At 46.5% G+C, this 12,107-nt stretch overlaps 1 protein-coding gene across 2 annotated transcripts in view; it reads left to right on the top strand.

Moving 5' to 3' along the window:
• WWP1 (WW domain containing E3 ubiquitin protein ligase 1) overlaps positions 1-12,107 on the top strand; it is a 78,911-nt gene that overhangs the window by 46,761 nt on the left and 20,043 nt on the right. For both annotated transcript variants that reach the window (XM_069957398.1, XM_069957399.1), the window contains exons 4-9: positions 1,425-1,549; positions 2,722-2,865; positions 2,955-3,024; positions 4,745-4,926; positions 9,645-9,963; positions 11,647-11,742. In XM_069957398.1, coding sequence (XP_069813499.1) covers positions 1,425-1,549; positions 2,722-2,865; positions 2,955-3,024; positions 4,745-4,926; positions 9,645-9,963; positions 11,647-11,742 — 936 coding nt within the window. The remainder of the gene's footprint in view (positions 1-1,424; positions 1,550-2,721; positions 2,866-2,954; positions 3,025-4,744; positions 4,927-9,644; positions 9,964-11,646; positions 11,743-12,107) is intronic.

The raw sequence follows: 12,107 nt of genomic DNA, 5'->3' as shown, positions 1-12,107 counted from the left end.
CCGTGGCCTTACAATATTTGTGCCCTAACCTTGCACCACCCCTCCGTCCCTCCTCCCCACCCTCCTCATCATTAGGAATGCCACTGGCAGGATATTTCCTATTTCTCTCCAGTGAACACTGCACAGGTGCCTTAACCATCCAGCCCATGTGCCGTGCTGACACAGGTGATGAATAGGAGAATACCTGCCTGGGGCATTCCTAATGATGAGGAGGGTGGGAAGGAGGGACAGAGAGGTTGTGCCAGCCCAATGCACACACACTCTAGGCCACGCCAGTTTGACACAGGGCTGCAAGTTTAAAAGTAGTTTTTTAGGACATAACTGCATCACCTGCCGAACGGACCCCAGGACAGATCTTAGATTAAAAGCAGCTATCCGAAGGTACAAGCGGTTTGGGGTGGACAGATTGTGGGTACAGAGACACTTTAACTATACATGTCTATTGCCGAGACCACTCATGGATTTTTCTTAACATCTATATTCATCATATATTATATCAGCAATACCAAAGAGACAAAACTGTCTAAGGCCAGTATCACACAAGCGTACTATGGATGAATCATTGTGTCTGTATTATGGCGGTAAGCCCTTGCCTGGCGGTGGACTGACTACTGTAACCTTTCACCTTAAAGGGAGCATGGCATCATTTTCATGCTCCCTGAACCATTAGTTAATGGGGCGGTGCCTGGCAGCTTCTCTTCTCCTCACCAGCCTTGATAGATGACCCTATACCCAAACACAGGCTTAGTGGGGCTGGGTGGCTTTTTGTTCAGAATTTATGCATAAATTAACAACTGGGTGTGTCCCTGCACTGTCCAACCTTATCCAATCAGTGCTGACAGTATCAGTCTGTCTTGGGACACACCCCTTTGACAGTTGGGATAATGACGCCCAGTTGTCAATGTAGGGCACAGTGCAGAGATGCTCCAGAATTCTCATTTTCTGTAGAATACATGTACTAAGGGGGAGATTTATCAAACATGCTGTAAAGTGAAACTGCCCCTAGCAACCAATCAGATTCCATCTTTCATTTCTCACAGACTCTTTGGAAAATGAAAGGTGGAATCTGGTTGCTAGGGGCAACTGAGCCAGTTTCACTTTACCTCATGTTTGATAAATCTCCCCCTAAGTGTGGTGACAAGACATCAACAGTGGGGCCAGCTCCTAAAACTCTACAAGTCAGCTACAATGGACCATACAATGTAATGGCCTTTCAGCTAATCCCTTCATTGGTCTCACAATACTCTATTAGGGCATATGGGCCTCCGTTGTCAGCATAATTACTTCACCTTTAAGAGGTCTCCTGTCAGTCCTGTAAGGGTCTCCTCATCACACCCTAAAATAGCCAATAAATGTTATCTGCTCAGTGTTGTGTTGTGTAAAAAAGCTCCATGTTGTAATAGTATCATCGGCTGTGTTTCCAGGAAGGTAACCCCGCAAACTACACTTGAATTCAAGGTATGGAGTCACCATACGCTGAAAGCTGATGCATTGCTCGGCAAAACGGTTGTGGACCTAAGGCAAGCGCTGGAAACGCATAATAGAAAATGTAAGTGATGAGTATGAGGGTGGGCCGGGGGTGAGCGATGGGGCCGGGGTAAGGACTTGCTCCAGTTTTAGCAATTTGTTGTTCATGCTTGTTGGGTGAATCTCCTTGATGAAGTAGAGATGCACTTTTACTGGGTCTAAGGGGTTAATCCATCTTCTATCCATTGTATCCTGCGGGATGGAGAATCAGTAGAAACAATTGTGACTCACCCTGATTCAGTGTCTCCAGGCAAACATGAGGGCCTCAGTGATAAGCATAGATGAGAAATCCATGAAAAGGTTGTGTTTGCACCAAGTCTACAATAAATCCAAGTTCCTGTATAGTATCCTGTACAATGTACCTGTCATAGCTGAGGCATTGTTACATCCGCCTGCAGTGTGACCCATACTGTGGCCTCAGGCAGGGTGAGAAAGCCTCCTTCATGCCATGTACAACTCTTAAAGAGGTACTCGAGCGAAAAGTGAAAATCGTCTGGTGTTAAAGTGCCAGAGATTTGTAATTTACTTCTATTAAAAAAGTCTCTAATCTTCCCGTACTTAACAGGTGCTGTATGTCCTGCAGGAAGTGGCGGATTCTTTCCAGTCTGACACAGCGCTCTCTGCCGCCACCTCTGTCTGTGTCAGGAACTGTCCGGAGCAGTAGCAAATCCCCATAGAAAGAATACAACACTTCCTGCAGGACATAAAGCAGCTGATAAGTACTGGAAGACATGAGATTTTTTTAATAGAAGTAAATTACAAAACTCTGGCGCTTTCTGGCACTAGTTGATTTTAAAGAAATTTATTTTTGCTGGAGTACCCCTTTAAAGAGGCAAGGGGCAATGTAAGATGTGTGAACATTGCTACAATAGTAAGGAGATCAGCAGAAAACAACTCTAATTTATATTAGAAAATCTGCTCTACATGTAATCCCACTCTAATGCAGAAGCGACGATAGGCCCACCGCCCATCCTGTCATCTCATGGAATTTCTTGACACATTTCATTGTTAAAAATAAATAAAATTTGACCAGTATAATTCAACACGTAAGACGTTATTTGTGGGACTGCTAAAATTTAGGATCTGCAGCAGATTTCATCTAAATAACTGAACACAGCATCAAATCTGCTGCAAATCTGCTGCAGATCCTGTAGGTGTGAACGCACCCTTAAACTCCTTTTTTTCCTGCTTTAGTGGAAAGAGTAAAAGAGCAATTGAAGCTGTCGCTAGATGGAAAGCATGGCACAGTCCAGACTGGTGAGCTGACCGTCATCTTGGATGGGTTAAGTGTAGAACCGGAGTCCAATGCGCCATGTAATTCCACAGCCCCAGCACCCAGTAAGTATTGTGTGTGTGTGTGTATACGGGACTTGGACTCGGTATGTGAAGGCACTTCAAACTTAGTCAGTTTTTCTTTGTATTTTTAGCAGAAATCCAGCAAAATGGCAACGCGATCCGTGAAAATGGAGGAGAGTGTTCGTCGGACATTAGAGCTGGGTATGTGACGTGGTATCGAGCACTAGATGGGATAAATGTATTCTGTATACAGCACAGTAAGCACCCTCTATACATGGTCTTAGAGGTCACTGTAGCCTTAAAGGGGTTATCCAGCGCTACAAAATCATGGCCCCTCTCTCGTCTCCAGATTCGGTGGGGTTTCAATCTCAGTTCCATTGAAATAGAGCTTAATTGCAAACCACATTCGAACTGGAGACAAGAGAGGGGGAAAAGTGGCCATGTTTTTGTAGCACTGGATAACCCCTTTAAAGAGTGTAATCCCAAGGACAAGGCAGGGATAAGATGCAGTCTGACTGCTCTGGCTTATTCCACATAGAACAACAGGGTCGGGTGGGGAAAAAAAACAAAAAAACAACGCCCTTGATCCTTCTCTCCACCAACGCAATCTGTTGGGGCAGCATTGGGAGGCCCCCAAACACCTTAGGAATTTAGCTAAACCTGACAAAGGTAAACAAGCACCTTTAACCGCTGGGCAAGGAGGAGGTAGTAAATTGTCAGCAAGCAATAGAGTGTTCAGCGGAACAGTGGATGGGGAAACACCTGCCCTGGAGACTAACAGCAGGTCAGACTCCACGGTGAGAAAATTTCCTTCATTCTGTGCGCTATGGAAACATAACAGCAGTTTTGCGTCTTCTAACTTGCTGCTAATTTCCCTTTTAAGAAAGTAAGAAAAGTGAAAGGAAATAAGTAAGGTCAGGTATGAAGCTCTTCTTTTGTGTTTGGCGTTGTGGCTTACTTAGAGGTGAATGAGATCAGGCCTGGAAGGGCTGTACTAATGCCTTGCGTGCCCTGCAGGATGCTATGACTCTGTGTGCCAGTGTATGTGGAGGATATGGAGGGCAATACTTCTAGGGAAGAGTACATCGGTCATAGGGCCTTTTAATGAGAACATTGCCGTATACAAAAAGATAATAAGGCCCCATGCACCTCTGTGTTTGACCACACTTAGATATCCTCGGCGTTTGAACACTATCCGAACAAAATTCCCCCCTGAAGTTTCGTCGCTATCCGTACAAAATCAAGGGAGATCAATGTCAGCCAAACTATTGTTCAGCTGACAGTTATTGAGGTGTCAGGGAACACCAAGGTTACAGGAGCGGGGATTCCCATCATAATGAGGGGAATCCCCGCTCTAAACGGGTGTCCCCCACAGCAGAGAGAGAGGCAGGAGAGCCTGGCTGTTTGAACTTGCTACGCTGCTCCTGCTTCTCACAGCTGCGGGGAACACCCTGTAAAAGAGTGGGGATTCCTGTCATTATGACTGGAATCCCTGCTCCTTTACAGTAAGTAGTGGTGTAAGATGCAACGCTACTTACTGATAGTCTTTACACCCTGTGGGCCGTTGATGATGAGGATGGACGTTAAATGAATGGCGCTGCCACAAGCATGCTAGATTAGCGCTCTATTCATTCTCTAAGGGGCTTCTATGCATTGCAGAGCTCAGCAGTGTTATGAAGCCCCTGGAGAATGGAGAAAAGACAATGCATGATCGCTGCTTCTCCATTCATTTGGTGGGGGTCCCGGCGCTCAGGCCCCTATAATCAGCTGGTTAAAGGATTCATGATGAGAATACCCCTTTATATGCAGCCGCCTTTCCTGTGTACACCTAGGCTTTTTATAGTACTCCCATTTTTACTTACTGTTTATTTACATATCACTCGCTGTGAATTAATAATGTTCTTTTATTCCTCTCCTGAAGATCTTCTAGTGACGTTCCCAATGGGACAGCTAATGAAACAACATCCAGTTACGCCGAGCAGAATGCCTTTAATGCACAACTAGCAAATGGAGATGGCACTCGCTCCCCTTCTCATGTTGCAGCCCGACCCAAAAATACACCAGCACCAAATCCTCTTACTGCACAGGCTGGCACTAGAACTGGTACGTTGCGACTACATCTTCGAGCATGCTTGTGTATGAACTCCATCACCCGATAAGCAAGGGCACCTCATTGCTATGCGCTGCGAGGAGCCGGTGTATGTAGTAAATGAGTACAGGGCACTTAAATGATGATGAGTTATGCAATAAATTCATCTTGGCTCCGGCACAAGTGGCTGTCACAAGACGAAAAAGTCTCTGGTTACAGCATAGGCTTTTGGATGCCGACATTGTACCCCAGGCCCCATTTAACCCATTCAGACCTGAAGAATACAAATGGGAATGGGAAGCTTGTAAAGTGTCACTGTCATTTAAATTTTTTCTGCAGAAATTAATAGTACAGGCGATTTTAAGAAACTTTGTAGTTGGGTTTATTAACCAAACAATGCATTTTTATCGTGAAAAAGCAGTTTGAAGCTCTCCCCCCCTGTCTTCATGATTCTCTTATGGAGAGGGAAGGGGTGGAGGGAGATGAGGCACCAAAACAGGACAGCAAAGAGTTAATTTACAGCTACATCACCGGCTATCTCCTCTGAAGTCAGCACTGACCTCTCTGACCTCTGAATAGCGGCTTTCGCACAAATCTAGCTGTGTAATCCTTTGTTCTCTGCTGGCGACTAATCTCCCTCCTCCCCCCTCCCCTCTCCATAGATCAGACAGGGGCATGTCTGATGTAAAAGAGGCGAGATTTCCTGATAATGAGCAGTGAAGGAGAGAGAGGAGGGAGGGGGGACCTGGGAAAAGTCTGTTTGAATGCAGATAATGGCATATTTGCCTAATAAACCCAATTACAAAGTTTCTTAAAATCGCCTGGACTGTGACACTTTACGGTGGATGGTTCTGTACATGCTGCGGAGTATACGCTGATGATTTCCTGCCTTGCTATAATGCAGCTATGTCTCACGGCAGCCAATCGTCATGAAGACAAACAGGAAACTCCATTTTCATCTCTTTTTGTTGGTCAGTTCCTGGTTCTCCCTGCTGAAAGTCAGTGCAATAATATGATGACTCCAGTCAAAACACATAAGGGGCTGCTTTCCTGTGCTCCTTTGTGTCGACTGCAGCGAAAATATGTCCCCTAGAAGCTTAAAATTCCTGCTCTTTAACATTCCCATGTGATTGTAGCATTAGGGATTAACCATTCTGCTTTCCAGTATGCACTGGGGTGGTTAGAAGGAGCTGAGGATGTGTGACTATTAATACCTCCTGCACACAATGGAGCCTGTGTGGCTAAGACCGTGCCCCCAAGGCCTGTGTGGTTGAGCCACCTGATTGGGCCAAAGGGTGGCCATACACCTTCAATAACTGTCGGGCAAATAATCTTTTGACAGACCGTTATCTCTCCTGTCCTCCTCATACACATGAATGTTCGTCTTGGCCGAACCTGTGTTGTTTATGGGGTGGGGTAAGCTGCAACCAGAGTAGTACTGCTCTGGCCGCAGCTTCTTTCTTGGAACACTTAGGGGTCGGGCATCGAAATTGCATTATGCTGACCTAGGGCTGGGCGATTAATTGAATTCGATTAATTTGCCCAGACAGTTAGAATCGATTAGATTTTTGTGAAAATCGTAAATTCGATTTTCACAAAAAATCATTGCGGGCAGAGCGGTGCTGGGGCGGCTGGCGCGTTAAAGTGTCGGGTCCGGAGAGAGTTGCAGGACGGTGAGATGTGGCACCGGCGGCTCCAGCCTCTTCACAGAGCCGCTGCTGACCTGTCCCTGCCCCTTACACAGCAGAGCCGCGTTGAGCTGCGTCCCGCTCTCTTACCGACACACGTGCAGGTCCCCGGTCTGTGGAGGAAGCGGAAAGGGATTGCAGCAGAAGGAGATAGCGCCGCTGCGGGTCCTGAAGCTGTACAGCGGGCAGCGACACCATCTCCTTCTGCTGCAATCCCTGCCGCCTCCTCCACAGACCAGGGACCTGCACGTGTACCAGGAAGAGAGCGAAAGCGTGAAGAGGCTGGAGCCGCCGGTGCCACATCTCTCCTGACTGCCGGCCCTGCATCTCACCGTCCTGCAACTCTCCGGACCCGACACTTTACCATGCCTGCCTTATGCCCGCATACCCCCTCAGTGACCCCCAGTGTGCCCCATGTTCCCTCAGTGACCCCCAGTCTGCCCCATGCCCCCTCAGTGACCCCCAGTCTGCCCCATGCCCCCTCAGTGACCCCCAGTCTGCCCCATGCCCCCTCAGTGACCCCCAGTCTGCCCCATGCCCCCTCAGTGACCCCCAGTCTGCCCCATGCCCCCTCAGTGACCCCCAGTCTGCCCCATGCCCCCTCAGTGACCCCCAGTCTGCCCCATACCCCCTCAGTGACCCCCAGTCTGCCCCATACCCCCAGTCTGCTCCATACCCCCTTAGTGACCCCCAGTCTGCCCCATACCCCCTTAGTGACCCTCAGTCTGCCCCATACCTTCAGTCTGTCCCATACCCCCTCAGTCACCCCCAGTCTTTCTCATAACCCCTCAGTCACCCCAGTCCCACTCAGTCCCCCTCAGCTGCCCCAGCCCCCTCAGTCACCCTCAGCTGCCCCAGTCCCCCTCATCTATTCCTATACTACTACTACTACACCCCTCCTCTATACCTGTACTACTACTACACCCCTCCTCTATACCTGTACTACTACTACACCCCTCCTCTATACCTGTACTACTACTACACCCCTCCTCTATACCTGTACTACTACTACACCCCTCCTCTATACCTGTACTACTACACCCCTCCTCTATACCTGTATTACTACACCCCTCATCTTTACCTGTACTACTACACCCCTCATCTATAACTGTACTACTACTACTACTACACCCCTTCTCTATACCTGTACTACTACACCCCTCCTCTATACCTGTACTACTACTACACCCCTCCTCTATACCTGTACTACTACACCCCTCCTCTATACCTGTACTACTACACCCCTCCTCTATACCTGTACTACTACTACACCCCTCCTCTATACCTGTACTACTACACCCCTCCTCTATACCTGTACTACTACTACACCCCTCATCTTTACCTGTACTACTACACCCCTCATCTATAACTGTACTACTACTACACCCCTCTATACCTGTACTACTACACCCCTCTTCTATACCTGTACTACTACTACACCCCTCATCTATAACTGTACTACTACTACTACACCCCTCTTCTATAACTGTACTACTACTACACCCCTCTTCTATAACTGTACTACTACTACACCCCTCCTCTATAACTGTACTACTACTACACCCCTCCTCTATAACTGTACTACTACTACACCCCTCCTCTATAACTGTACTACTACTACACCCCTCCTCTATACCTGTACTACTACTACACCCCTCCTCTATACCTGTACTACTACTACACCCCTCCTCTATACCTGTACTACTACTACACCCCTCCTCTATACCTGTACTACTACTACACCCCTCCTCTATACCTGTACTACTACTACACCCCTCCTCTATACCTGTACTACTACTACACCCCTCCTCTATACCTGTACTACTACTACACCCCTCCTCTATAACTGTACTACTACCACCACACTCCTCATCTTTACCTGTACTACTACTACACCCCTCATCTATAACTGTACTACACCCCTACACCACTACACCCCTTATCCACTATACCCCCACTACAACTCCCTACCTAGATGGAGGCACAAAGAAGATCTCCTATACTATATGGGGCACATATTTGGGAAAACTACTTATATGGGGCACACAATGGGCTTGTCTACTACATGGGGGCACAGGTGGAGCACTGTCACACTAGGAAGCAATACCGATGTCTCAAACGTAATTAAGATAGTATCTAATGCTGCAGGGAGAAAAATGTGCTGTTTATTTAGCAAAAATAAAAAAAACATCGAGATTTAAATCGAGAATCATCCAAAATTTGTTTTAAAAAAATCGAGATTTTATTTTTTGGCCATATCGCCCAGCCCTATACTGACCTATCTCCACCAACATCTGTTGGTATAATCTCCAGAGCCCCCCCCATACACTTTATATTAAGGGCCGAACCTTCCGCAATTATAAAGTACATGGGGAACTATCAGCAGGTTAGAAGAATCTATCCTGCTGATATATCCCTTCTGCACAGGAGACGCTGAGGAGGAAGGTATATCTCTTACCTTCCTCCTCAGTGCTGTTCCGGTGCCGTTAGTCTTTTGGTCCCTGGTCCGGTGAGACATACCTTGCTCCTGTGCAATAGGGACACATTAGCATGTTAGATTAATCTAACCTGCTGATACTTCCACCGAAAAGGGCTTATCCAGTGCTACAAAAACGTCACTACTTTTCCCCCTCTCTTGTCTCCATTTCAGGTGCGGTTTGCAATTAAGCTCCATTTACTTCAATGGAACTGTGTTCCAAACTGCACCCAATCTGGAGTCAAGAGAGGGGGAAAAGTGGCCATGTGTTTGTGGCGCTGGATAACCCCTTTAAGTCGGATATGAATCCAGGGAGTGGACACCAAATTGCAATATTGTAGAGCGATGTGTTTCCCTAGTATATCTAGTATATGATTCCCTAGCATCCATATACTACTGTGCTTCATTTCCGATCCACTGCTACTACTCATGTAGATGGAGATAGGGTGCATTCAGCTTTTATTGGGCCTCGTACTGTGTTTCCTATGAGAACAATAGACTTTGCATACATACAACTTAAATGAAATCCTTTAGTCCATTTCTGACACTGAATATTGTTCCCTTTCAGTTAATGGCACAGCTGCTGCATCGGAAGCCAATAGCACATCTTGCCATGAAGCTGCAGCGGCTCCTGCGGGATCCCTCATATCAGATTGCACGGACTCTACGACTAACACATCAGATACAGCAGCTAATACCGCTTCTGAAAGTGGCACCCCCGCTGCTAATACTGCTCCCGAACCTGTAAGGGTTTCGGACTCTGTGTCATCCTCCGCTGCTGGCAGCTCGAGTCCCGATGCTGCGAAGCCCAGGCAATCGTCTGTCGCTGCCTCTGTGGATCCTGTGAGACAGCAGCCTGGCACTGCCGCAGAGCCTCTGCCATCTGGGTATGCTTTGTAGTCTGTTAGTGCTCCCAGAACTGTGCGCGGTCTGCTGTATTACAGCAGCGTCTGCAGTGCAGGGACGGCTCGCTCTGGGGCTTCTCTGTAGTCATCCTTTTTACAGCACTTAGTGATTTCCAGTATATTAACTCTTTGTCTGCTGAGACCACAATGACCATTTCTCTGGTAAATACAGACCTAGAATTGTACAGGCATCTACTATTCACATCTGCGTTTGTGAATTAATCCTTTCGCGCGCTTGTTTCGGTCGGTCATACTAGTGTCTGTGTCGTGATGCTCCGGGACCCTTTTGTCTAAAGTCACAATATGACGCTTGTTGTTGCAATATGTTCGGTTGTTATATAGCACATCATTCAGGACTTGCTTAAATCCTTCCTATGCCCAAACATTGATGCCTATCCACAAGTGCTTGGGAGATGTGAAGAGATACTTACTTCTTCTAGTGCCCCTTAAGAGCAGTCTCCTGTATCTCTATATCGTGTTGCGTCAAGGCCAGCTCAGCCAATCAATGAAAGCAGAGATGTCCCGCCTCAGTCACAGATTGGCTGAGCTGGCCTTGACGCAACACGATATGGAGATACAGGAGACTGCTCTTAAGGGGCACTAGAACAAGTAAGTATCTCTTCACATCTCCCAAGCTGGGTAGTTCCTGTCTGTCATAACACAGGAACTGGGAGATACAGAAGGCTGACAGTGAGTTGTGGCACTGCGGGGACACTGGGACAGGTAAGTATCATGGTTATGCTTCCACCACCCCCTGCCCTCCCTGTTTTTTTTATCTTAGCTTGAAGGTACCACTTTAAAACGTTCAGCTTTTGAGTCTATAACTTTTATGTAGACCTATACGTCTCCATAGTAACAGACTACAAACCAAGCCCTTTGTTGTCTGATTCTGCAGCCTGCTCTCTTCTACCTGTGCCCTGTTCCTACATAGATGTGTGAGAGTGCTTGTTTGTGTTTTTACCCTATAGAGCACTTTTTGGAGTGAAGGTATTCATTATAAATATAAGGGAATGAAGAAAAAGAAATTCTGATATATTATTAATGGGGCAAGCCATGTAAAACATATAGTGATAGATCCCTGTATATCTTTGGGGAGGGGGTTGGAACACTGCCAGTTCCTAAATCACAGAGGCCATGGCATTCCATAGCCTATCAGAACCCCGGAGCTCAGCAGAAATATCCTAAAGGATTGAGCCAGAAAATGTATGTCTAGACTGGGATCACACATGCAGTGTTTGTGGCAGGAGCGGATCTAAAAAGAAAAAAATGTATAAAGGAGACACCTGATCCCTTTTCATTGCTGTATCTACTACACACACGTGTTTCCATGTTGGTCGAAAGGGTAGGTGCAGGGTGATATGGGCACCTCATGCAAATATATAGCTATACACAGTATGAAGTGGATTATGATGTCTTTGGTGATGTGGATCCCCACATAAGGATTCTATGTCAGCACAGCACATGACACGTCATCAGGGTCTGTCCACTGCACCATTAAACAATGGATCCCTATCATCAAATGGTCATGTCTCAGCATAGATGTAGGTTGTTATACCACCTTTCTTATGTAATATATACTAAAAATATTGGTCATTCATGGGTTCTAGTTTGAGATCTTTGTTTCTTGTATGATTGTATAATGATCTGTTAACTCTTTCTTCGCAGGTGGGAGCAGAGAAAAGATCCACATGGTAGAACTTATTACGTTGATCACAACACAAGGACTACAACTTGGGAACGACCACAGCCTTTACCACCTGGGTATGTTCCTTATGTCCACCTAAACCCTAAAAAAAAGTTAGCAAAACAGTATATAGCGGAACTAGTTGAGCGTATGTGTAATTATGCGATCATGAAAGCCACAGCAGGATCATGTAGCTACAGGATTTGCCGTCACATTGGAGTGGGAATGATGGATGGAGTCTTGAAAAGGGGAAAACGGATTAAAAGGATGATTAGAGTGTTTGTACATAGGGCCCACTACATGGTCATATAAATTATAAAGAAAGCATATAACTACACTTACATTAAGAAATAAGTGCTGCCTAGGAGAGCAGAGGAGCCGGCTCTGTTATTCCTATTGATTACAATAAAGGCTTTGCGGCCTTACGAAGCATGTGATGAAC

Source organism: Dendropsophus ebraccatus, chromosome 2, assembly GCF_027789765.1.
Source record: "Dendropsophus ebraccatus isolate aDenEbr1 chromosome 2, aDenEbr1.pat, whole genome shotgun sequence".
Taxonomy (NCBI): domain Eukaryota; kingdom Metazoa; phylum Chordata; class Amphibia; order Anura; family Hylidae; genus Dendropsophus; species Dendropsophus ebraccatus.
Note: the sequence above shows the minus strand (reverse complement) of the source record. Positions and strands in the feature narration are given on the sequence as shown.